Source organism: Arvicola amphibius, chromosome 5 (assembly GCF_903992535.2).
Source record: "Arvicola amphibius chromosome 5, mArvAmp1.2, whole genome shotgun sequence".
NCBI classification, from domain to species: domain Eukaryota; kingdom Metazoa; phylum Chordata; class Mammalia; order Rodentia; family Cricetidae; genus Arvicola; species Arvicola amphibius.
The window spans coordinates 137,377,081-137,403,781 of record NC_052051.1 but is presented as its reverse complement, the minus strand read 5'-3'; the positions used below and the strand labels follow the sequence as shown (position 1 = coordinate 137,403,781).

Genomic DNA, 26,701 nt, shown 5'->3' with positions numbered 1-26,701 from the left:
TTCAGAGACTTGAGTTTTATTTTCATAATTATCTTCCTTCAGAAGTAAACATCTAATTTCCATTAACAACATATTAATATTTTACTCACCAAAAATCTGGAAAAATATGATAATGCACAGATTCCATACACAAATACCGTATTCTGCATATTTACAAATTCAATATAATAAATGTGTCCTGTAGACTGACTTCACCTACTATACACTAACTAAACACTAAATGGTTCTAGCGTATTCATGCAGACTTTCACTTTCACAGAGGGTGTTAAGAGTTCCAGAGAACAGTTCTTGTTGTAAACACTAGGTTTCCCAAGTCTGACTAAACTCTCCGGAGTGCAGACTTAATGCAGGTAGAAAAATAAAATGCTAGATACATAGACCTCTGTAAAAAAGAAAAAAGAAAACGTGTACACACGGAACAAAAGCTCCAAGACACCACCCAGAATAAGCGACACAAAAACGAGCTGTAGATCCTGAGCGCTGGCTCCAGGCGGTGGGAGGTGCACGGCTGTCTCACCCTCCGCTGCTTTACACCTGAGCTGCAGTGCTGCTCACAGTGCATTCATGGTTCCTTTTCGTTTAAGATGTATATGAGTAAAACTGACTCCCTGAAGGGTTTTATTGGATAACAGAGGCCACACAATTGTCTAAAGTAACTTTTAAGTACTTCCAAATCTACTTTTATAGAGTATTAATTTGCTCAAATAAGCATGATGTTTCTGGTTGGATCTAAAGGTAAACACAACATTGACATCATCTTTGAAATACCAATTTCCTCTTTAAATAAAAATGCCAAATACAGCTTTAGTCATAATTTCAATGCAATTAAAGACAATGAGCTGGCAACCCAAACAACTTCCAGGTAACTTAGGGGAAATATAAAACTTTCATTAGTGTTTTGCGTCAGACCTGTAGTCCGTGCAGGGACTCTCCGTGACATCCACCCACTCAAGCACGCCTGGCAGAGGATGCTAGTCTGAAGGTCTCCCACTAGGACCAGTATCATAAAGATACTTTCCTAGACTCTGGAACGCCAGCAAAAGCAAGCATACTATATGCAAATACGGTGTGTCATAGAGAGCCAGCGGTGGAGCTCGGCGACAGGAACTAGCCCTGTCGACACTGCCGCCTGGTGCACGCGCTGCTGCTGTCTGCATCCTCTTCAGTCCACACCAGCTCTGAGAGGGTCGAAGCCACACAGGTTTAGAAAAAGAGGAATGCTTCAAAACTAACTTTTAGGAAATAAGCATGGAAGGCCTTCTGAGGTATGAAAAGACTGGTAACCCAGTTCTAAATGTATGTCTTTCAAAAGCATTGTCATACACACATCCCTACACATCCCTACTAGCTTTTTACTTTTTGTAGTATACAGAACAACTCATGCTAAATTATGAACTCTAAATCAGAACTGCTTTGGAGGTCAGAAATGCACACATACTAGACTGAAAGGAACATTGCCTGTCATTCTGGACTCATGCAAATGGTCTTAATCAGTCCCAGTTTGGAAAACAGCCATCCTTTTTATTGTTGTTAAAAAAGAAATACCAATACTCTGGCTTCCACATTTTGTGGTCATGTGTTGAACTAAATATTATAAAGCTTTTGTCCCAAACCTGTCTCTGAAAATACTCAATAATTTAAATGTATCTAATATGGTGATGAATAAATTTTCTTTTCAGAATGAGACAAGTCCTCTGTCCACAGGAACATTGCTTTCATTCTTACATTTTATAGCCCTAAAAAGAGAACCCCAGGTCTTCGTCTCCGTGTTTCTGTCATGCTTCTTCATGGTCCACAATGCCAGCTACTGAACCTTAGTCAGACCATGCATGAGTACCATGTGACAACACTGAAAGATGGTGGGAAGAACCAGACTAGTTTTGAAATAATTATTTTTACCAAAAAAAGAAAGAAAAAAGAAAAATCATGTTTACAAGTAATGTTAAATAAAATGCAATGACAATTATTTAACAATAAATTACAAGAACCCATGAGAAAAGAGATTTATGCCTATTTCCTGCCTTGCTTATAATATAATTTATCTGAAATGTGTCTATACATTTTAAAACCAATTATTAAAGTAGGACCTCTCATTTCTGCTCTTAGAACGGACAGGACAGAGCTTCACAGGCAGCAGACACAATGGCTGAGTTGAGGAAAAGGCAATGAACTTCACATATATTAACACTCAGCGTCACAATCTCCCGTGAAGCAGATGACCACAGATGAGTCTTAACCCCATCAAGAGGCTCGCCAGGATTCCCAACTTCTCATCTCTCCGCAGGCACGGTCCTAGCACAGGCCTCCTGAATACTCGTCTTCCTCCTCCTCAGCAGCTGTGCTGGCAGCTCCATCAGGCTTGGCCTGGGGTGTTGCTGGTGATTTCTTCTTGATTCCCCCTCCTGGAACCACTAAGCTTAGGCCCAGCTTAGCATACTGTCAACAGTAAAACAAGTTATTAAATCCCCAGAACCCACAGAAGGAGAGGCAACTTCACACAGTTGGCCTGACCTCCACATGTGTGCTGTGGCACCTGTGCCCATACACACTTCATACAAGCACAGAGCAATAAATACTAGTCATCCATCCTCACGAACTAGTATTTTGAAAGAAATGCCCTGTCATTAGAACATGGTGCAACCTGCTCACAGCTGTAGATGTATCAATTATGTACCTAACTAGGGACCTGCAGGTAATATGGACATACTCATAATACTTCTAGTAATTAGGAAGAAAAAAACCTGAGTAAATGAGAATGTAAACGAGGGACAATTTTTAAAAAATACAAATTTGGAGCTGGGACGAGAACTCAATTAGTAAAGGTCTTGTTTTTCAAGCCTGAAGTCCTGAGTTTGATCTCCAGAACCCACACTTTAAAAATAAATAAATAAATGAATGAATGAATGGATAAATAAATAAATAAGTAGCCTAGAGAGATGGTGCAGTGGTTAAGAGCACTGACTGCTCTTCCAGAGGTCATGAGTTCAAGTCCCAGCAACCACATGGTGGCTCACAATCATCTATAATAGGATCTGGTGCCCTCTTATGGCTTGCAGGTATACATGCAGAACACTTATAAACAAAACAAAACTAGGCACGGAGTTGGGGAGATAGCTAAGTTGGCAAAGTGCCTACTCCATAACCAAAGAGACTCAAGCCCAGTCCCCAGCACCCACACAAAAGACAAATGTAGTGACAAAAGCCTATAATCCCATCACTGGGGGGGCAGAGCCAGGAGGATCCCTGGCTTGCTGGCCAGCCAGCTAACCAAGTCAATGAGCTCCAGGTTCAGACTGTCTCAAAACAAGGTGGACACTGTTGAGGAAGATACCGCATACATATTATTATGTCACAAGCATGCTTCCAAAAGCACATAAGCAGCTTGGTAGAGCGGTACACACTTGGACTTCCAGCACTACTTCAGGGTACTGAGGCAAGAAGGCTGTAGGTTCAAGGCTAGGTAGTACTATACACCAGTGAGACCAAGAAGAAAAAAAGAAAAGTATGTGTAAGAATTTACCTAGAAAAAAAATTATTGTTTCTTTACCTCTATCATTATAAGAAAATTCAAGATCTTAATTTGACATTGTGACAGAACTCTAAGGTAGTAATCAGATAAATATACAGAAGGGCTGAGAAAAAAGATTAAGAGCGGGCTGGAGAGATGGCTCAGAGGTTAAGAGCACTGGCTGCTCTTCCAGAGGTCCTGAATTCAATTCCCAGCAACCATATGGTGGCTCACAACCATCTGTACTGAGATCTGGCGTGCGGGCATACGTCGAGGCAGAATGTTGTATACATAATAAATAAATAAATCTTTAAAAAAAAGATTAAGAGCTGTGGCTCACTCAAGTGTAAGGCTATTTCTCACAGAAGATTCTTCACAACAATCTAGGAGACAAACTGAGCTCTTCCACTTTACAGGTTAGGCTTGACGATGACTATAACAGCCTGTCTCACACAGCTCTCACAGACATGGGGTGCCCACAGGCCTACAGCTACCCATCTACAGCTATGGCCTCTTTCAGGTAAAAAAAACCTAACAGCAACTGGATAAACCAAGAAACAGGGCAGGAGGAAAGAGGTAAGAAATGGGGCTGAATTTATAATATGCACATGACAACACAGCTAGGGAGCAAGTAAGCGCATACAGTAGATAAATCACCTACACAGGGTAAAGTTCAACTAGATTGGTTGGTTCCTTTATGAGCACAGTTTGACGTGAAAAATACAGGTACAAAGGTAGAAAACTCTCAAGTCCACAGGGGGAGAATCTCTTCAACAGGAAGAGAGTTGACCCAAAAGGCCCACTTACGTCATTGTCCATGTACTTGAAAAGAGGTGAGTTGCAGACATCTGACACCTGATCTTGGTCTTGCTGGTCATACCCCTCTAGGAGCTGTTCCAGCGCAGCACAGTCTTCACTGCCATTAAACCCTGGGATGCTATGGAAGCACAAACCACACTTCAGCTCTCCCTTGAGACTCCTTCACCAGGGGGCACTGTCCCTGGCAATGGCAGAAGGTCTGCAGACATTCTGGCTGTTACAAGTGTTGGGGTGCTACTGGCAACCAGTGGGTGGAGACCAAGGATGCCATTAGGAATCCTATAGTGCACAAGACACTCGCACAGTAATAAATGATCAATACTCATTCGTGCCCCCATCTGATTTGCAACATATCACATAGCAATTCTCCTTTACTGTTGTCATTTAAAAGGCAAAGATAACAAAGTAGCAAAAAACAGCATAAGCAGAAAAGCAACTTGTAAAACTTGTAAAAGCAACTGGTACCATAACTGGTGATTGGCACACCCTAAGCGGGAGCTGGAACTGGAGTTCAGCTCTGTAGTAAGGGCTTGCTCAGCACACAAGAGACACACAACAAAACAAAAGAATCCAGCAATGGCAGTCTTATCTCTTAGAAGATCTGTAAAAGTTTCATGGCAAAAACAAAACTTGTCTAGGTAGTGATGCCAATTCAAGAAATAGGAAAGTCAACATCAGTCAGTGAAAACAGCCAGGACTTACCTGTAGCTCTCCCTGACACACCTCTCTGCAGCCACATAATCATTTCTGTGTAGATGAACCAAGACCTGAGCAATTGTTTTCTGAAACGAGAGGGAAGGCTACGATGCAGATGATACCTATTTTCACAGTCACTTTCCTGGAGTACTTAACACAAGGAACCTAACTCTCAGAGCACTAGCTCATACAGGAAACACACACAGTTCCTCAATAACTTCCACAGGACACCTGGGAGGAAACAGGCTGGACTACTATGTAAGAATCTAATGGTGCACAGAGCACACAGGGATTTGGGGAGACTGAAGGTGGAGCAGGCCTGAGCCTGTCTGCTCTCACCCACCAGAACCAACTGATATTGGCATTAATGGTGTGAGGACAACCATTTTACCTCAAAGTCTAAGAATGCAGTGCAAGTTTACAGAATTTCTTTCAAATATCTATATTCAATTAGTGTTAAAAAAAAAGAATAACACAGAGAAGACCTGTAACTCTACAATCACAGCTTGAATTTTTTAGATAATAAAAGACACTAGAGAAAATTCTAGAAAAGAGAAACAATGGGACTGCTCAGAAGATCAAGGACACCACAGATAACATCTTACTGGGAGAATAGTTCTTCATAAAGCAGTTTACTTTTTTGTTTGTTTTTTTTCTTTCTTCCTTTTGGTGGTGTTGTTTGATTCCTGAGACAGGACCTAACTATGCAGCCCAGGCTCAAACTCACAATCCTCCTGCCTCATCAGGACCAAGATTACAGACACACACTAGCGTGCCCAGCCTACACAATTCACTTAAACCACCCCTGTATAATCTTTCACTGATCCATCTTCAGTATCACTGAGTCTTAGTTGTGAAGGTCAATACTGACTGACAACTTAAAAGGATCCAGAACAACACAGTGTGAGGGACTATCTCGGTAAGTTAACCGAGAGGAGAAGACCTGCCCACTGTGGGTGGCAGCAATCTAAGGTGCTGAACTGGAAGAAGGGGGGGAGCGCATAACCCCTGTCCTGTGTCCTGACTGCAGACACAACATAACCAGCTGCCTCAAGCACATGTAGCCTCAAAATGTGACCCCAAACAAATTCTGTTCCCAAAGTTGCTTTTGTCAGAGCATTTTGTTGCAGCTACAAGACAAAGAGGTATTAACAGCTGTCTTCACTACAACATTAATCTTATCTAGTAATTGCTTTCAGATACCATGTCTCAAAATTTTCAAGTGGCTCACTTTTACAGCTTCTATAAAAGTATTTTTCTCTATCAAAATAATTCATTTCCATTCAACTGTGTCCACTTTTATGTTAAACAACAGCTACAGTAACTGTTTGGAGGTCTTCTAACTTGAAGTGCTAATTCTAAAATCCAGCTCACTAAGTAGTGTTGTTAAGTTGTCTTTGTTCCAGGTTTGTCTGATGGGTATTTCTGGACTATTTCCTAGACTTCTGTGAATGCTACAAGGCATATGATGTATGATGTTGTAATGCTCAGGGAAAGTGTGATGTTTCAACCACACTCAACCATCCTGGGTTCAGGCAGCAGACACGGGACATCTGGTGGATAGTGGTTCTGATTTGCTGGAATCTTTTTGCCTGTTCCATACAGCAGACTTTCGGGTCAGAATGAGACTTAGTAGCTCAGTCTGATTTCAATTCTCAGAGCAAGCAGTCACTCCTACTTTGGGTCTGCCCCAGGCGCACACGGCCAAGAAGTGCATGGGCCACACACAGTGATTCCCTTCTCCCACGCTCTCCTCTTGGGGATCTGTCCCTGCTCTCTTGGAGTCACATCAGCTGCAGCTCTATGACCAGAGCTCAACCTAAACCGAGTGGGGTAGGAGGCCTCTCCTAACTTCAGGGAGGAGGGCTCTTTGCCTAGCGCCATGATGAGGGGCCTCTATCTCTCAGGGCAACGGACAAGAGAAGACAGAGCTCCCAGGAACGCACGCTCCTGAGCTGGTGGCTTCATCCAAGTACTGGGCGCCATCTGCAGGCCACCCATTTGTATTTACTGTCCGGAGTCTGAAGTAAATACTTTTAGCATTTTGTTGAAAATTTTATTGAAAGAAAGGATGGCTAGGATGGTTTTCTCCGTCATGGTCAGAAACATAAAGATCATAAATTACTGATTTATAGAAACAGACAAATATCCATAGGATCTTATCTTAAATACTTTAGACCAATGTGTAAAATATCTAAAGTGAAGTCAAGCCAGATATATTTAAAGAATACCTTATAACATGTTGGATAATTCTCAATTTCCTTATAAATATTTTTTTCTTTCTGAATAGACAGTGCAGCCTCATCAAACCTAAAGACAAAAGAAAGAAATGTCAAAGAGGGCAGATGTGAAGTCCCCTGCGGATGCCACTGCTACACTGCCCTGTAGCATAGACTTTAGAGGACAGCATTTGTCAGCTGCTCCACAGGTTTCCATTGGTTGTGCTCATCACACTTCTCTCTCAAATGCCTGACTCCCTCTGAGGCATCAGGGCAACACAAAGGAAATGAAAGGTTAGCATGAAAGAGGTTTTTAAGTTTGGTAAAACCACCCATTAATATGTTTCTAACTACCTCAATAAGTAGCTCTGTAAAATTTTCTAGACAATCTAGACTGCATCACCAGGCTTCCTTCCATCTACAGGAAAAAACATGAAGGTGCCCTGACCACTCCCTTGTCTGCCATGTGTCCTAGCTCCCTGCACTGCTGCTCAGGGATCCCAGCAAGCTAACCCAGTCTTTCTGTAGGCCCTCCCACACCTTGATTTCAGCCTGCTGAGACCCCAGTAGAGACTTATGGCCACAGAATCCGTGAGATTACATAAGTGCTGTTTTAAAGAGCTGGGGCTGTGGCAGTCCACTACACAAACAGAAAAGTAATGAAAGGTCTCCCGTGTGCTCACATCTCTCATGACTGTGAGCATGAGCTCAGCATAGACCCTGCAGAAAATGAAATTACAGGAACCAGACTATTTCATTTCTATGGAAATCTCACTATTGGAAGCTTTTCACATCTTAAAAACACAACAGTGTATCGAATAAGAATAGTTAACCTTATCAATATAAGATATAGTCATACTCCATCTCTAAATATGTTTGACATATATTTTATAATGTGTAGTTATCATGAAGAAAAACTTACTTTAGCCTTGGAAAGGGATTGATCCAGTCCTAAATTTCTTGAAAAACTACACCTATGGCCTTTACTGTCACTGCAGAGATACGGGCAAGTTTAAACTAAGATATGTGTCTCCTTTAAGCAGTGCTAGACAGACAAGTGGGGTGATTATTCCCTTAATGAGATGCTGTACTTCTTGTTCTCAGAATTCCCACCCCCAGAGCAGTGCCTATAAGCAGCTGTGTAGCATGATTTTTCTTTACCTTTTTTCTGTCTCTTCCAGTTGTTGGTCAGAACCCAAGTTTCTGATACATGGATTATAGAAATGGGTTAATTTAAGATATAAGAGCTAGGTAGGAATATGCCTAATCTGTTGACCAAGCAGTGCTGTAATGAAGATGGTTTTAAATGTGATTATTTGGGTCAGGGCGGCCAGGATATGTAAGCGAGTCACCGGCTACATGAAGAGGTTAGCTATACTCTAGAGGACACGAGGAATAAATAACCCCAGTATTATCAACAGTAAATCAGGGTGGGAGACAACGATGACACTACAACAAAATAACAAGAATCAATAAACACTGCTCATTAATAAGCCTCAGCCTTAATGGGCTTAATTCCTCCATAAAAAGACACAGACTAACAGATTGGATACAAAATCAGGATTTATCTGTCTGCTACATGTAAGAAACAGACCTCATCATCAAAAATAGATATCACCTTGGGATTAAAGGATGGGTTATTCTAAACAAATGGGCCAAAGAATCAAGTAAATGTAAGCCATTTTAATATCTGGCAAAAAAAAAAAAAAAGACTTCAAACCAAAACTAATTTGGAAGAGAAGAGATAGAAGAGGACACTACATGCTCATCATAGGAGAAACCCAAGAGGACATTACAATTCTAAACATTTATGCACCGAACACATTGACACCTAGGTCCATAAAAGACATATTACCAGGGTTAAAATCACATGTCAGCCCTCGCACAGTGACGGTGAGTGAGTTCAAAACAGAGCTCTCACCAACAGACAGATGGTCTACACAAAACTAAACAGAGAAACATTAGTTAAATAATGGCATAAATCAAATGGACCTAACAGAATCTACAGAACATCCATCCAAACTCTAAAGAATCTACTTTCTCCTCAGCAGCTCACGGAACTTCCCCCAAACTGACAGTACACTAGGTCAGAAAGTAAATCTCAACAGATACAAGAAAACTGAAACACTTCCATACCCATCTGATCACCATGCATTAACGTTGAATATCAAAAACAAACGTCAGAAAGTACATAAGCTCATAGAAACTGAACAACTCTGTCAAGACAGGAATCAAGAAAAAAATTAAAAACTTGTAAGAATTGAATGAAAATGAAAACAGAACATATCCAAACCAATAGGTCACAATGAAGGCAGTTCTGAGAGGCAAGTTCATAGCACTAAATACCTATATCAAAAAACTTGATATTTCATATTGGTAACTTAATGATACACCTGGTAGCTGTAGAAAAACAAGAAGAAATAATATCCAAAGGAGAGACAGGAAGAAACAATAAATCAGGGAAGAAATTAATGAAACAGAAACAACAACAAAAATACCAATAAAAAGAATCAATTAAAGGAAGAGTTGGTTCTTTGAGAAAAATCAATAAGATTGATAAAACATTAGCCAAATTAGCTAAAAGAGACATACGACCCAAATGAACAAAATTAGATATGAAAAGGGCAACATTACAACAGAAACTAAGGAAATTCAGAGAATCATGAGGCCACACTTCAAAAATCTTTATTATACCGAACTATAAAATCTAAAAGACATGGATCAATGTCTTGGTACATTTGACTTAATCAAAGTTAAGTCAAGATGATACAAGCAACTGAAACAGATTCATAACCCCTAATGATATAGAGGCCATAATTAGGAATTTCCTAACCAAAAATATCCCAGGGTCAGTTGTATTTGGCAAAGAATTCTATCAGACCTTCAAAGAATTAATGCCAATATGCCTCAATTTATTCCACAATGCAGAAACTGAAGGAACATTTCTTAATTCTTTTTATGAAGCCACTATATAGACCAATACCCCTTAAGAATATAGATATAAATGTTCTCAATGAAATACTTGCAAACCAAATCCAAGAACATATGAGAAGATTATCTATCACAATCAAGTTGGGTTCATCCTAAAGAAGCGGGGATGGCTCAACATACATGAATGTATAAATATAATGCACTGTATAAAATAAATTGAAAGACAAGAACCATATGATCACCTCATTAGATGAAGAAAAGGTCTCAACAAAACTGTACACCCCTTCTTGATGAAAGTACTAGAGAGTGGGGATATGAGGGACACACCTCAACATAATACAGACAATTCAGAGCCCATAGCCAACACCAACCTAAAGGAGAGAAGTTCAAAGCACTTAAACTCAGAACAAAATGAGGTTGTCAACTCTCCCCAAACCTATTCTATATAGAAATTGCAGTCTTAGGGCAATTAAGAAAAGAAGAAAATCAAGGGGATACAGATAGGAAAGGAAGAAGTCAAATATGCTTATTCGGAGATGATATGATTATGTATCTAAAAGACCCTAAAAAACTCCAGCAGGAAACTTATAGAGCAGATAAATACATTCTAACTCACAAAAATCAACATACAAATGACAAATATACTGAGCAAGAACTAAGGGAAACAGAACCTTTCAAAACACACACATGCACAAATGAACACATGCACGCACCCATGTGTGTATGCGAGTACCTTGGGGCAACTCCAATCAAGAAAGTAAAAGACCAGTATAATAACCTTATGATATCAAAGAAAGAACCTGAAGACACCAGAAGATGGAAAGACCTCCCGTGCTAGTGTGTAAGATTAATATTGTGAACACAGCCATCTGACCAAAAGCAATCTACAGATTCAATGAAATCCCCACCAAAATTATAACATGGTTCTTCACAAAAATTGAAAGAACCATCTTTAACTTCACATGGAAATAAAAGAACACAGGATAACTAAAACAATTCTGAATAATACAAGTATTACTGGAGGTATCACCGCTGTCAATCTCAAACTCTACTACACAGCTACTGGAATAAAAACAGCATAGCATTGGCATGAAAACAGACATGATGATTAATGGAAGCAAACTGAACATCCAGACAAGTCCACACACCTATACACAAATAGATTCTTCTCTATCATTCTGCACAAAACTCAACTCCACATGGATCAAGGACCTCAACACCAATAAGACCAGGTACACTGACTCTGATAGAGGAGAAAGTGGGGAATAAGCTTGAACACATGGTAGAGGAAAGAGCTTTCTGAACAGGACACTAGTAACACAGGTACTAGGACCAACAATTAATACATGGGTCTGCAGGGAGCTGAAAAGCTTCTAAAAGACAAAAGACACCATCATTTGGGCAAAGCAGAGGGCTAATATCCAAAATACATAAAGAACTCAAAAAATTGAACATCAAGAAATTAATTTTCAAATGGGGTACAGTTCTCAAAGATGAAACACAAATGACAGAGAACAATTAAATATTCAATATCCTTAACCATCAGGAAAATACAAATTGAAACTACTTTAACATTGCCTCTTATCTGGTAATAAAGAATGGCAGGACAAGCTGGAGAGGATATGGGGGAAGGGGAACACTTACCTCCTCACTGCTGGTGGTAGCACAAAGTGACAGTCACTGTGAAAACCAGTGTGGAGGCTCCTCGGCAAGATGAGAATCAATCCACCTCAGCTTGATTCTCATCAAATATCAGCAAGATGAGAATCAATCCACCTCAGCTTGATTCTCATCAAATATCTGGCTCTATCATTCTTGGGCATATACCCAAAAATCTCAGCATCCTACTACTGCTACTCTATAGCCAGAAATTGGATAGCCTAGATGTCTAGCAACTGATGAATAAAAAATGAAAATAAAATATATTTACATACCTAAATACTATTCAGCAGCTAAGAAAAATTAAAATTATAAAATTTACAAGCAAATGGACAGAGCTAGAAAAAAATTATCCTGTGATAACCCAGAGCTCAAAAGACAAATATTATATGTTTTCTCTTATATGTGAAGTTAGAGCTTAAGTTTTTGATATGTATGCTACAATCTAATTAACCCTAGGGGTTAGAAACCTAGCAAGGGGCCCTGGGAGAGCAGAGGATCTCCCAAGGAAGGAAAAATAGAATACAGTGCTGTGCTGTGGAAGGGGAAACCAGAATAGGAAGATTAAACAGGGAGCAATGGGGAATGAGATAAAGAGTAAAGGAAGTAATATAGGGAGGGAAAACTAACATTAAAGGTCATTTGAAAAGTCATATGTAGACCTACTACTAAAATGTAAACATATACAAAAAGAATCTAAATGGAGTGGCCATAAAATAGGGGAGACAATGCCTCAAGTAGATTCCTTATGCCACCAAGCAAAGCCTCCAGTGTCAGCAATGGGTAACATCTTGCTGAGTCACTGGCCAAATGGGGTCCCATGAAAACTCCTCCAAATCACAGGCTACTGTCAAAGCTATTGGTTGCTCTCCACCTTATGGCCCTATTGCTGAAGAAAACATGTCATCGAACAAGGAAAAGTCAAACTGGTGCCTAATTAGAAGCTTCACCCCTACTGACTGGTTTTCATGGTGCTGGAAGGTATTCTGCATGATGCCAAAGGAAAACGGCAAAGTCAATAAATCTTGCAACCTAAAACAATAACCTGCTTATAAGATACACTGGTAAAATAGTAGCACAATATTATGGGAGTAACCAACCATTTTCTTTTATTGGATTTAAGGCCCATACCTGACACTGTTAAAGTAACTAAGAGACTAGATAGGTCATGGACCTAGAGGAAAACCTAATACTATTATTCTACTAATGTAACATAGTAATAAAATGATGTCTAGCAACATATTGTTATAACCACAAATCAGCTCAACCCACATAAGAAAAGATTCTTGCAGTATATGGGGATTTAACACAAAGACCCAAACTGGACAAAGTGCAGCATGAGAGACTTTGGAACACTCAGTCTTCATCAAATCCCTCCCTCCAAGGCTCCCAGATCTATGTGGAAGAGGAGGAAAAAGACTGTTAGGAACCGGAGGTGATGGAAGTCTCCAGGGAAACAGTGACTTCCAGATACAATAGCACTGATGCACATACGCGCTCACAGACTGTGACAACACAAATCATACTACACAGTTCAAGCCAGTCAGGGTCCCAGCACTGAGAGGGGTAGGAGATCTGGGTTCCTAGCCCTAGTGCAACAGAACCCACTGGCCATAGGACAATCAGTGTTCTCCACTGGAATGCACACCACAGCAGGTCCCATGTTCAGGAGCAGTTTTGTTTTGGCGTTTCTGTCTTACTGGTCTTTTGCGTGTCTGTTCTTATTTTTGTTTTTGTATTTTGGTTTTGTTTGAAAAGGAGAATGAAAAAAACAATATAAAGTTGTGTAGTTAGGCAGGTAGAGAGGTTTTGGGAGTACCTGGGAGAGGGGACAATGACCAAAATACTAAAAAAAAAAAAATTAAAGAAATACTAAAAAAAAAAATTTATATTAAATATCCTATTTAATGACACAACCGTATCAAAAGCTGTCGGTTTTCATGGGTATTTAGGACACGTTGCTACTTAATCCAAGCAGTGCGGAGGGAGAGCACAGGAACTGCTCTTTCGCTTCACGGAATTACTGTTAGGCAACAAAAGCATGACACAGTTTAAAATTATGATAGAAAACAGGTTTTAAATCCACATGCGTACTCTTAGGAGATGGTCACCTTTCCACGGTTTGTCCGGTGTAGACAAGCTATAGCCAAGGCTGTTTACAAGGCGCAAATGTAAGCCATACCTTCGTCCTCGCACCAGCAGTCGGGAGGCCTTTCCCAGTAGTTCCACTGCCTGCCGGAGGCGCTCCTCATTCTGCAGGAATCAGAGAACAGGGAGTGTGGCAGAGTTAATGTGGAGCTCTTCTGACCCTGCAACAGTAACTGCACAAAGCAATGGCCATGGATGGTAGCACCAATGCTGCTAGGCCATTCGCTAACCTCTAGAAGAGAGAAGGCATGTAGCTGGAACACAGAGAAACCTTAAAAAGCATTCACTGCATTTTTCTTTTCCTATATATTATGAATGAAAATATTATGAGTAATTAAAAAATAAATAAAATTCTAACTTACTTCGAACACATTGGCTGTCTGCTGATACAACTGCACAGCCTTCTCTGGATCTACATTTTCTATGAGCCTGAATTAGACAGAAAACACAATTTGTGAGAATTAAGAAACTGTTTCTTAAAGGACTTTAGCAAGACAAAAGGAGCCCTCTGCAAAGCAGGGCATCCCACACAGCGTGCGCACTCACTTCCCAGCTCGCTCCAAGGCCATGGCCGCTGTATCGGGGGTGCCGTTCTCCAGGTACATCATGCTGGCTTTCTCGATCAGCTGGACGGCCTCAGGCAGTTTCTGCATCTCCTTCAGGAAAAGCATGCAGCAACTTAAAAAACGGAGTTTTAACACCTGGAAATTCAATGATTTTACCCACACACTTCTTGACACACATACAGCACTACAGAGTAGGTACCATCTGAGATCTAGGTCTAAAAATCAACAACAAAAAGCCCAATATATGATATACACTTGTAATCTGAGTTTGGGGAGGTGGAGACAGGTACATGCCAGGAACTACCAGTCACCCATCTAGCCGACATGCGAGTGTCAGGCCAGAGACCTGGTCTCAAAAAAGAAGGTGGGTGGTGGAAGACACCAAATGTTGAGCTCTGGCTTGTGTATACACACACACACACACACACACACACACACAACCCATTTCATAACTAAAACAGATAGTAACCCCTAACCTGCTATAAAGAAGCATAAATGTAGCATATCAGTCAAAACATTCCATTGTTCCATTCAAAAGGAATAAAATAAAGTGACAATAGCTAGTTTGAGACTCTCCTGACTCCAGCCTGATATTGATATTATAAACCAAAAAATTAATAAAGCTAATTTTCCTTTCCATAACCTACAAGTAATTTAACAAAACAAACATCCGTGTAAAATAAAGTTTTACTACATCAGCCGCCCTCGGGCTGTCTCAGCAGCGCCCTCTCCTGGCTGCAGGCTTCCCTCCCAATCCACTGCCTTTCACAGGCACTTTCTTTTCTTTTCTTTTTTTTTTTTTTCCCTCATGGTTTATTTTTTTTATATTTAAAAATTTCCATCTCCTTCCCTCCTCCTCCCCCCTCCCTCCCCTCCTCTTCCCCCTTCCCTCCCCTCCTTCTCCCCCTTCCCTCCCCTCCTCTCCACCCATACCTCCCCTCCCTCCCTCTCAAGGCCAAGGAGCAAAGGACAATGGCTCTGGGCTCTGAGTCTTCTGCATGGTCGGGCTCTGTGGGAGCCTTCTCAGCTTGGTCATCACCTTCCTGGACCTGGGGGGAGTTGGGAGGACCCTGGTCTTAGCACAGGCACTTTCAATCCTCCACAGGAATTGCCACAGGACGCTCACTATGGGTCCAGTTAGCGCTAACCTGGGCAAGACCTCGTAACATAGCCTTTGCTCCCACCCCCACACCCTCACTCCTTCTTGCTTTACAGGGAAGAAACTTGTCTACTTCAACATGAACTCTGCCTTGACAGCTTGCTAGTTCACTTTACCGGCACAGCTGTTCTGAAACAGTATCACTAACCTTCAACATCATGCCAGCTTGCTCGTAAGCTCTGCAAAGAGAATACAATATCTCTGATGAGACCTTAACGAAGAGGGAGAGAGCTTCAGGTGAAGATGCTGGTCACCTGACCAGCAGAAAGGAGCTCAAGCACGCGTGTCACTCCGGGCCAGACCGCCGCACTAGAGTGCTGTGCTTTTCCTTTCATTCATTTGCTTTTTAGAGCACTGATGCCTTAGGAACATCAAACACTAAAAGTCAGTCTCAGGAAGGCTAAAAGGCAAGCCCAATTCTTAGTTTTAAAACAAATGAATATGGTCCACCAAAGGAGAACGCTCCCATCTCTTCCGTGGGCACCTGGCAGCCAATAAATAAAGGGAGAATTCAAGTCACCTGTGTTTCCACAAGCAAAAGATTATGCAGAATTTAATTTAAAAATTAAATTCCTTTCTTACTAGGAGACACTTGGACTTTAAAGTTCAGCCGATGGCTAAAACAAATGAAAATAATTATCTTAATTAAATTTATGTAAGTATTTAAAACACAGAGCTTGAGAAAAAGTTCTCAGCCTAGAGAGATCAACTTTTAAAACATCTGCAAACACATAAAAAGGGTGAAAAGTTACTTACTTGGCAGCATGAAAAAGACTGAATGAAGACAACGATGTCAAAATTAAGGAAAAAAGAAGAAATCAATGGTCTTCAGAGACTAAGTCACTGGTCCATCTGTTTCCAAAGACAAATCCTTTGAGTAAAGCAGCCATTCCCAGCGCTGCTGCGGGCTCTGACCACCCCATCACTGACAAACACTGTGAAGAGCTTTAAACTACTACATCAGCAGGATGACATGCAGAATACTAAGACTACATTTGCACGGGAGATAAGTGGACATTTATAATTGGTAGCCCTTACGACACACCAAGAACATTTTGTTCTAGAATGTTTACAAATCTTCAAAGACCTGGGGAAGCCTATTTTTCCCAAAGCAGATTATGATCTTCAATAGCTGTACTTTCACTTTCTTTATCAGCACACGCCTAGAAACCTCATTCCCTCATCTCAAGTCAAAGCCCTCTCAACAAAGCCAGGAGCAGGAGGAAATAACAGGCAAATGGGGCTGCTCACACCAGCATGCGCTCAGGCACACTCGCTGAATATCCCCATGACTATAAAGCACACACTGCCCATCCTTCCCTGAATATCCTATGGCTATAAAGTGCACAGTGCCCATCCTTCCCTGAATACCTCATGACTATAAAGTGCACAGTGCCCATCCTTCCCTGACTACCTCATGACTATAACACACACACTGCCCATCCTTCCCTGACTACCCCATGACTATAAAGCGCACACTGCCCATCCTTCTCTAACTGAATATTTCACTTCAAATGCTCAATGGAAAGGTGGTGTCAAAATCTAGCCGTTCCATTTCCTTTTAAAGCTAAAAAAAAATTTAAAAAAAGATACGCCCTGTTATTTTCATGGGCAACAGCTTCCCGTAGGCAGGCATCTTTTGCTTGCTCAAATTGTTTGGCATTTTTAAAAGCAACAGCTGAAACAAGAAAAGAAAAAAAAAAGTAAGACTTTCTATTTCCATCATTAACCATCCTCAAATGAATCATCACCCAACTCTGCATTATGTGAGAAGTAAAATACAGACTTCAAATAGGGGCTTCATAAAAATGTGAAATATTACTTTTATCTAAAGCAAGTTATAGTCTTTTTGAGTTCACTTTTAGAAGCCTTTTAAAGTTTTAATTGTTGATTTTTAGCAACACAGTGGTGCTGCTTCCATCAAATACCAAAAGCTCCTTCTAGTGCCTGTTCCACCCAAGAGCACACCTCACTCCCAGTTTCTTTCCTTCCAGCCCACAACTACTGACAAACCGAAGCCCAATCAACCATCAGTTTTGTACTAAATCTCCCCTTTGGGCACAGTCCTTAAGTGCCAACAAGTCATTTGCTTCTCTATTTAGTTATCTCCACCGCTTGGAGAGCTGACCTACACTGCCTTACAACGGGGCTCACCGGGTGAGACAATCAGGATGGCGCTGAAAGACAGTATTAGTCTTTGGAAAATTCATCAAAAGTGGATTATGAAAACTAGAGAGCACAGTGACTTAAGGGAGTGGTGTCCTTGTTTTGTCATCTGAGGCAGGGTCTCCATACATGGACTCCCCAGTGGGGGACTCAGCCATGCAGCCTTGACTAACCTCCGACTTGAACAGATCCTCCTGCCTCAGCCTCCCTCTAGATAGTGTCCTCAACTATTATTTCTTAAAACCACACTCTCAGAGAACTCTTTAACCAAGTGTTGAAAACAAAATATTCAACTACTCCTATTCTTGCTTGCCCCAACTTTGTTTTAGACGATAAAATATCCCCAAGAATCCATATAAATCTCAACTTTAAACAAATTTATCTTTAAATACAAAATACAAGTAATTTGCAGAATGTAAGAAACAAAACTTACACAATATTTAAACACAAGGCTAAAGACTTCTGTTCTCCTTTCAAGTAGAGAATAAGCCTATGCATAATAAGGGCAGTTTCAAGGTACCTGGTTCGTTTGGTTGTTTAGTTATTCATTTGGAGATAAACTGAAACTAAATTTGGTGGAAAGTACTTGCTCTGGAGATCTCAAAGTCAGGCTCACTAACATAATCGCAGATGAAAATGTGCGTGTGGAACTTCAAGCCTGTGGTGGTCAAAGGCGTGCGTATGGAGATCAGAGACCATGTGTGGGAGTCAGACCCTGTCTGCTCGTGGACCCAAACTCAGGCTGTGGCTCAGCAGCAAGCGCCTTCACTCTGGGCCATCGCACCAGTCTCAAAATACGTTTACTACGTTAGCGCAAAATGACAGCAGCCTTTCAGGGCTACCACAGCATTTCTTAATAAAACTAAACTTGTACTGAATTCCCTTTGTTGCATATTTCAGGTATTTTATGCTTATAGACAGGTGAATTTACTGAAATGGGCACAAAGGTTTTAACTCTTTGTGAACACGTGTTTCTCAAAATGAAGCTCATAAACGTTAATGTGGGAAAACACAAGGTCTGCAGATCTCCTCTTTAAGTTTAAAAACATTAAGGAATACCCTTTACTCAACAGCGGGAAGGCTAAGACGGAACCATGCAACACTCATGGACTCCAGTGGATGGAGCTGGCGCCCACGGAAGCAATGCTAAGAGCTGGACTGCAGACACCACCCCATGTCTGCGGTCAAGACCCAGGACAAGAACTGACTCAGCACCCGCCAAATCTGCAGAGTGTAAGTCCAGGAAGATGCCCAGGCCTGTGCAGTTGCTCTGCTTTGCTCTTCTGTTATAACTAGTAAAGTTGACAAGAACCACTGAAATTATTACGCTAAGACAAAGCTATCCGATTATGCTAATGATATACACAACAGCAAGAGGACTCCAGTCACAAATACCTGCTTTTCCATACTCAGAAGCAGCACTGTCGTAGTCTGGCTTCCATTTTAAAAACCCAGTTTTCAGGCTAGAATGAAAGAGAGACATTTCTTAATAAAAGGTACCATCAGGGACAGGTCCCCACCTTCTCAACTCTTTCTCGACTATTCATAATAAATGCACCCTTGCCTCTGCCATCCCCACCCATCACAAATGCAGTTTTCCTCCTTCTGAAATGCCTATATACCATCCGAACAGAACAAGCATGGTCCCCAGACCAGCGGCATCAACACTGCCTACCCCAGATCTACACAGCCAGAAACTGCCTGGGTGGGTGCCACAACGTGTGCTTTAACAAGCTTGAGAACGTGAAGTAGACCATCCTTTGCTGGAGAGAGGCTACTGGGAAGAGGACAGGTAAAGACCCGTGAGCGCCTGGTATACCAAGAGACTGCAGAGACTAAGGGACAACATCCAGATGGAAAACACGGGAGTAAAGCAAAGGCTGTGTGAGCGTCAGCCGCCACTGGGCGGGAGGGAGAAAGAGGAGAGTATTAGGACAGCAGGGAGAAATGGCGGTCCCGGATTGACGCTGGCCTAGAAGCCAGAGCAAAGGGCACATAGTGTTAAGTGTTTATCTTTCTTGCCTTTTTTTTTCCAGTATTCTGTTTTTATTTTAAAAATAATTTCAAACTAATCCAGTAAGTCTCAAACTTGGGTGTGTGTAAGAATTGCTGAAGGCCATCTTATATTCTGCATTTCAATTCAATTAGTGAAAGCCTGCTTACATATAACACTGCTCATATGAATCCAGGGGCTACTGAGAGACAGGGACCTTAGAAGCACACCCTTCACAGGTCCAGAGAAGTTCCTGTGACCCATGTATCAACTACCCAGAGCCTAACTCTGAAGTTACTTTTCTCTGTAAAATGTATTTAGTATGCTTAACACGCAACATACACATACATATTATAACAATATTGAAGTGTGTAAACAGATGTTCAAGTCTGTGAAGAGTTTCATCTCTGGGAGAAATAAAATTCTTCAATTACATGTAATGTCTAATGTATAAAATTGAAATAAGCAGCAAAGCAAAGTTCCAGCTCTGCCCGTCATGAAAGCACCTACTATGCTCTACAGTAACATGATTATGGAAGTCTCACCCAAACAAGATATAATTCAATGTGCTGGAGAGAATTTTAAAAACTGCCGATCACCCCCAGGCAGTAGGGCGTCACTAGTTAGTAATGAAGGCCCTGTTAATGCCATTATGATGTCTAACCTGTTATGAGCCTTGACTGTTTTTGTCCAAAGACTCAGTAAGAAAACTTCCCTAAGACAAAGTGTTAATGAGAGCCACTGCCATCAGAAAATAGAGTATAATCGACTGCCTCTCCTACACTCTTGGCCCATTTTTCCTGCCACCCCACTGCTTCTCTACCTAGAGCAACTTCAATCACCCTTCAGACCTGAATCCATACACCCCACAGGAGCCACAAGCACGCCCAGGCATCTATGACCCCACCTTGACTGAAGGACCCTCCCACCATTCTTCTCCCAGCAGAGACACCTAGAAGCCAAAGGCTCAGCTCCACACACAGCTGCCATGAGGATTAGTTAAGGCTATTACAGAAAGGATGCCAATCCTGGTTCCTATTGTTCCTTTAACTCAGGCGGATCGATCACTTCTCCCTGGAGTTCCCATAATCCAACTTTATTATGGCTGACAGCACATGCTCTGGTCTTTTATGTTTGCTCCCACCAGCAAAAGGGATTGCTGACATCACCCTCCGCACCGATAGCTGCCTTCCTAGCCACTGGAGGTAATGTGGTATACAAGAAAGAGCTTGGGGATTTCCACTGCGTAAAACTGGCCCTGTTCTGTTCAGCTGAGCAGCCTTGGACAGGTCTCCAGAAAGTTTCTGGCAGCCTCTGTTTCTCCTTTGTAAAGTGAGGACTTCTATTTGGAAAGTTGGTAAGATCTTAGTTTATGGTGCACCTAACAGTGTACTAAGAAACTTCTTATAGTCGATAGTCGCTAAATATGTATGTTGTATTTCACGGAAGTGGGTTAGAGGGTGATGTTAGTGTCAAAATAAGGAGAATTCGCAATTCCCAGTACAGCTGGGTGCCTACTGAGCCCGGAACCAGATGGTGGCACACCCACAGGGCTAAGGAAGCAGAGACCTTGTACCCCAGGGAAGAGGACGTCTTGAGGGTGAGAGTTCCCAGAATCAATCTACACCCCCGCATGGCACCAGGGTCTCTTTCCTAGCAGTGGCTCCCCACTGGGCGATTTCATCCGTGGGGTCACTTCTGGCTGTCATGAAGAGGAAACAAAGTGGCCACCCCTGAGCCCGCAACTACTCTACGAGCAGAGCGACCGCAAGCCCTCGGGAACCGGCGCCGGGCAGACGTGTCTGTGATGCGGGCACCTGCTGCAGATGCCGAGGCGCAGGCCCGCACCGCCGACTGCAGGGGATTGACCCACAAGGAACGGCGCCGCCCCGGGACGCGGACAGCATCACGGCCCTCCCTCCCGATCCGCCCACGCGCACGGCCAAGGGGCGCGGGTCACTAGCCCAGCGGCGACTCCACGTACTACTTCTCTGCCTTCGCCAGATGCTCCAGCCCCTCGTTTATCTTCTGGGCTGCCATGGCCTCGGTCACTTGCTGACGCGAAGAGCGAAGCCACCTAGTGCCCCGCAAACCTTGGAAGCGTCGGCGTGGGAACGCCGCGGAGGAAGCCGGGAAGGGCGCCTACGGGAAGCGAAGAGCTCAAACTTCCTGTGACGAAGCTGGCCCGGAAAAGGGCCTGGATTGGGGGGGGGGAGGGGGAATAGCGCGCAAGCGCAGTCTTGCGGAACTGGCCTGGTGGGGCTTTAACTCTGGTTGGGTGTTAAAGTAGTGCCATCTTTAGAACGTTTGTTACTGTACTCGACAAATATTTAAGGAGCAACTAATATGTCAAGTACTGGTCTCTATTAGTACCGAAAAGCAAAAAACACTCCTCCCTCACGGAACCCAGCTTCTCCACGCTGTGAAAGTGCTGGGCTGCTTGATTGCGGACTGAACCCTTTAACCTCTTTTAAAGTGTAGCATCTGAGGCATTTGTTACAGCCACAGAATGCTGACTGGCACGTACTGTTAGAATCTGACCCCCCAAATTAATGTTAAGGAAATGGAGGGGGAGTTAGGGAGGTGATGAGGTCAAATGAGGTCATGATAGCAGGGTGCTCATCACAGCATTCACAGTTTGATAAGAGGCTAACACACATGCCCCGTTGCTCCATCTGAGAGCCGAAGGCCCAGGCTAACAAACATGCCCCATAGTGCCATCTGAAAGCCTCTGCCATGTTACGGTGCAGTAGAAGGCCCTCACCAGATGCAGGCCCTGTGATCTTAGATATCCCAATCTTCAAAGTCATGAATGAAATTAATTTGTATTTTTTTATAATTTACATGGTCCACAGGTATTTTATTGTAACAATAACAATGAAAACATGGATTAAGACAAAAGCCTTATGTTTAAAGTCCCGGGAAGAACCCAGGGATTTTCTAAGGTATCTGTAGCCTCCTTTTCACTCTCTCTTATTTCTCCTTTTTAATTAAAGTTTTTATTTTATTATTTTATGTATATGTGTGCATTGCCTGCATGTACATCTTCTCATTAAATGCATGTAGTGCCCATGGAGACCAACAGAGGGTGTCATATTTCTTGGAACTGTGTTACAGACAATTGTGAGGTCCTTGCAGGAGTCAAAGCTGAGTCCTCTGGAAGAGCAGCCAGTGCTCTTAACCACTGACCCCTCTCGCCATCCTCTTTGCATATTTTAAAGTTACTACTTACTATTTCTCAACTCTGCTCAAAACATTAGTCTTGTGCTCCTGGGACACAATTGTTAAGCAAGGTGTGTGTTTCCTGCCCTCATGGAGTCTCTGACTTACAAAGGGCACAAAGCTCACAATATCCATATTTGGCACTAGCAGATTAGGTGTGGAAAAAGAGAAAGATAGCCATGACAGCCTTTGTGTTATTTGTTCCCAAAAATATTGCCTTCATTAGGGAAACCTTATTAAATACATAATAACTCCTATTCACACTGAAGAGAGCCAGAGGTGGCCTGGGGACACTAGAGGAACGACACAAATATCCCACCTTTTCCCCTTTTTCTCCCTAGATTAATAAGGCAGAGATGGTTCTAGGAGAATTAAGCTACCGTTCGGAAAATTCCTTCAAGGAAAAGAGCAGGGAAGAGACAGATGGCAGTGACAGGCCATATGGTGGCAGACGGAGGGAGAAGTGGCTGACCTTGACAAAGTATAAACAAACAGAGTGTGTGAGAATAAGGAGAGAGAATGACACACAGTTCCTGGGCACTGAAGGCTGGCATGACCGTCAGCCCGTGAGGAAGCAGCTGTAGCTGTGTAGTGGAGCCCAGAGTTGGAGAGCAGGAGCAGACACTGGTCAACAAGAAGGAATTCTCCATATTAATCTTCCTGAGACCTAGGAATTATTTTCTAATCAACATCATTGATACTTCATTAACTTATTAATTACTACTTATAAAAATAATAAATCACAATGGATGGTGTAGTTTTATTTCAACAAAAGCTAAGAATAATTCTCCAAACTCCCATTCCAGTTGGAAGAAAATAAGATTAATTCCAAATCTTTGTTTGTAAAATCATTAGTTGTTGTACAGAATATGTTTTCTCAGGGAAATGACATAACAGCTCCTGATTCTGTTCTTGGGTCAAATATTAATTACATTTGTCTAACTATAGCAAAAATAATACCTGCAAGAAAAACGTTAGAGCAGGGTGAATTGTTGTAGCTCACAGATGCAGGAAATTCAATCGGTACTTACTTGACTCTACATGCTTGGTCAGAATATTAGAATATTGTGTTGTTGGGAGAGTTTCAGGGTCATGGGGTCTGTCACTCAGATTTCTGAACAAGGCTGCCAATGCCCTGCAAGCAGCCAGTGGCACACAGGATGTGCGAATCTGTGAAACAGATGCTTTAAAGACTCCAGGATGTGGGTGGAAGCTTCTTTGGCCTATGGCAGTGCAGAATAGAGCAAGGCAGGGATTCCAAGCAGAGATAGAGGAGAAAAGAAGGCAGAGTCAGGGAGATGCCATATAGCTGCTGAAGGAGACAGATGCCCTGGAACTTTACCTGGTGAGCCACAGCCAAGTAGTGATACATAAAGGAATAAAACTGGTGAATTTAAGATGTAAGAGCTAGTTAATGAGAAGCCTAAGCTAATAGGCTGAGCAGTATTTTAATTAATACAGTTTCTTTGTGATTATTTTGTGTCTGGGTGGCTGGGAAACAAACATGCAGCCTCTGCTTACAAAATGGCATGCCAATGTGGAACCACTACATTCACATAAAACCTGAGACAGCTTAGAAAAAATTTCTAGACACAAAAGAACAGAGTTTAGCACAGTTTCTTGGTAGCTGCATTTTTCCCCCAGATGGGCTCTGTTTGCTGGCAGTAAGCAGGGGCACCACGACTCCTTTAAAAGAGGGCTTCCTGACTCTGCACTGGTAGTAAGGCTGTGAGGCCTTCTTTAGGGGAGGACTTTCTGGTCTGTGTTGGTTGCACAAACAACTCTGGCTCTTTCAGGAGGTCGAACACTTAAATGGGGTCTGTGAGCGTGTTACAAATTGCTTAATGGTTACATGAACCTACTGTGACCCTGGAGCTGGGTTAGCCATTTGGACAAGAAACTGTTCTTGTCTGGACTGCTTGATGGTACACTGCATGAACTGGATGTGCAGGACCCACAGAAAAGTGACTGCTGAACTAGCCTAGAGGTGAGATGGTCCTTTCGGGGTTCTTGCATCATGAAAGAGTCTGTCAGATGTTCTGCAGGACACAGAAGAAAGTGACTGACAAATTGCCAATAGAGGTGAAACAGTCTTTCAAATTTCCTGCTTCATGGAAAAGTCTGACAGATACTATAGGGCTGTGAGCTGAATATGGATGCCTCGAAGAACATTGCAGAAGAACTTGGGGTGACTATTGGGCAGCAAGATGTCTCTGTCAATTCTAGAGTTTTCGAAGTTGCTTACAATGCACTTCCTGTTTACTTAGGTAATAGTATATCCTTCTAAAGTCTTTGATGGAGTTGAAGAACAGATAGTTACAGTTGTATTTTTACTTAGTTATGATAAAAGATGAATTAGATATAAACCTTAGATTCACAAATATAGGATATATGATAGAGTATTTTCCCTAACTTGCCAGATGTAAATAGACTAAATATTGTAGTTCTTGCTTGATAACTGTTTTGTTGTTGTATGTAATCTTGCTATGTTAAAGTTAAAACCTTGCTTTTTATTTAGACAGAAAAGGGGAAGTGATGTGGGATACCACTCTGTATGCTGTGAACATGTTTTATTGCCATTGGTTAATAAAGAAGTTACTTTGGGCCTATGGCAGTGCAGATAAAGCAAGGTGGGAATTTAAGCAGAAATAGAGGAGAAAGAAGGTGGAGTCAGGGAGACACCATGTAGCTACCCAAGAAGCTAGAGGTTACAAACCACAAGCCTCATGGTAAAACATAAAATAATGGAAATGGGTTAATTTAAGCTATCCAAGCTAGCTAGCAATAAGCCTAGGTGATTGGCCAAGCAGTATTGTAATTAATATAGTTTCTGTGTGATTATTTTGGGTCTGGACAGCCGGGAATGAACAAGAAATCTCCAACTACACCCTTGTGTCCTGCTTGTTTTATCTAAATTTTATTTTATATGGACTCATAGCTAAGAGTTGCAAGAGACTTTCGATTTGGACTTTTAAATGACTTTGAAGCTGTTGAACCTTGGGGTGGGGTAGAGGGGGTGTGAGCATGAAATGTGTTGGTCCTGGGAGGAAGTAGGTGACTAGAGGCATACTGTTCTGCCTGGGCACCAGGCCCCTTCCCTTCCCCTTTGCCTTCTATCCTCCATGAACTTTAAAAAAAGGGGGTAAGTGAAGAAACAGGGTACATGAGAAAGGCTGTGGGCCACGAGAAAGACTCTGATCCACACACTCCTGCTTGTCATTTCCCCTCAGTAAAGAGGCTCAGACCTGTGTGAGCAAAAAGAGTCACCCACAGTGCAGTCCGGTCCATGCCAGCCATGGGGAGCCGAAATAGCCCTCTGAGCTTAGCTGACCCTGAAGACTCCTGATAGAGGCTGCCAACTAAAACCAACCAACATGGTTGGGAGGTGACAGGAGGGGAGGAGAGGGGAGGGAAGGGGAAGAGAGGAGAGAGGAAGGGACGGGAGGGGAAATGTAGGGAGGGGAGGGAAGTAGAGAAGACGCAGACACTGGACAGCAGTCACTTGCCAGAAGCACTGCCAAATGCATCAGGACCCCACTATTGCCTCTTTTGACCCAGAGACCAAGGCTAAGAAGCTAACAATTTGCTCAAGGCCACAAGCTAATTCGTAAGCTC

At 42.2% G+C, this 26,701-nt stretch overlaps 1 protein-coding gene across 1 annotated transcript; it reads right to left on the bottom strand.

The window, feature by feature from the left end:
* On the bottom strand, nucleotides 1-22,000 carry Napg (NSF attachment protein gamma). Its single transcript, XM_038330091.1, has 12 exons — nucleotides 21,849-22,000; nucleotides 19,267-19,334; nucleotides 17,299-17,383; nucleotides 16,462-16,479; nucleotides 15,854-15,884; nucleotides 14,527-14,636; nucleotides 14,343-14,409; nucleotides 14,015-14,085; nucleotides 7,255-7,333; nucleotides 5,030-5,109; nucleotides 4,316-4,445; nucleotides 1-2,436 (listed from the first exon to the last, which is right to left on the bottom strand). The coding sequence occupies exons 1-12, from the start codon at nucleotides 21,902-21,904 to the stop codon at nucleotides 2,293-2,295; spliced, it is 939 nt and encodes a 312-aa protein (XP_038186019.1). The 5' UTR covers nucleotides 21,905-22,000; the 3' UTR covers nucleotides 1-2,292.
* Nucleotides 22,001-26,701: the final 4,701 nt, after the last annotated feature.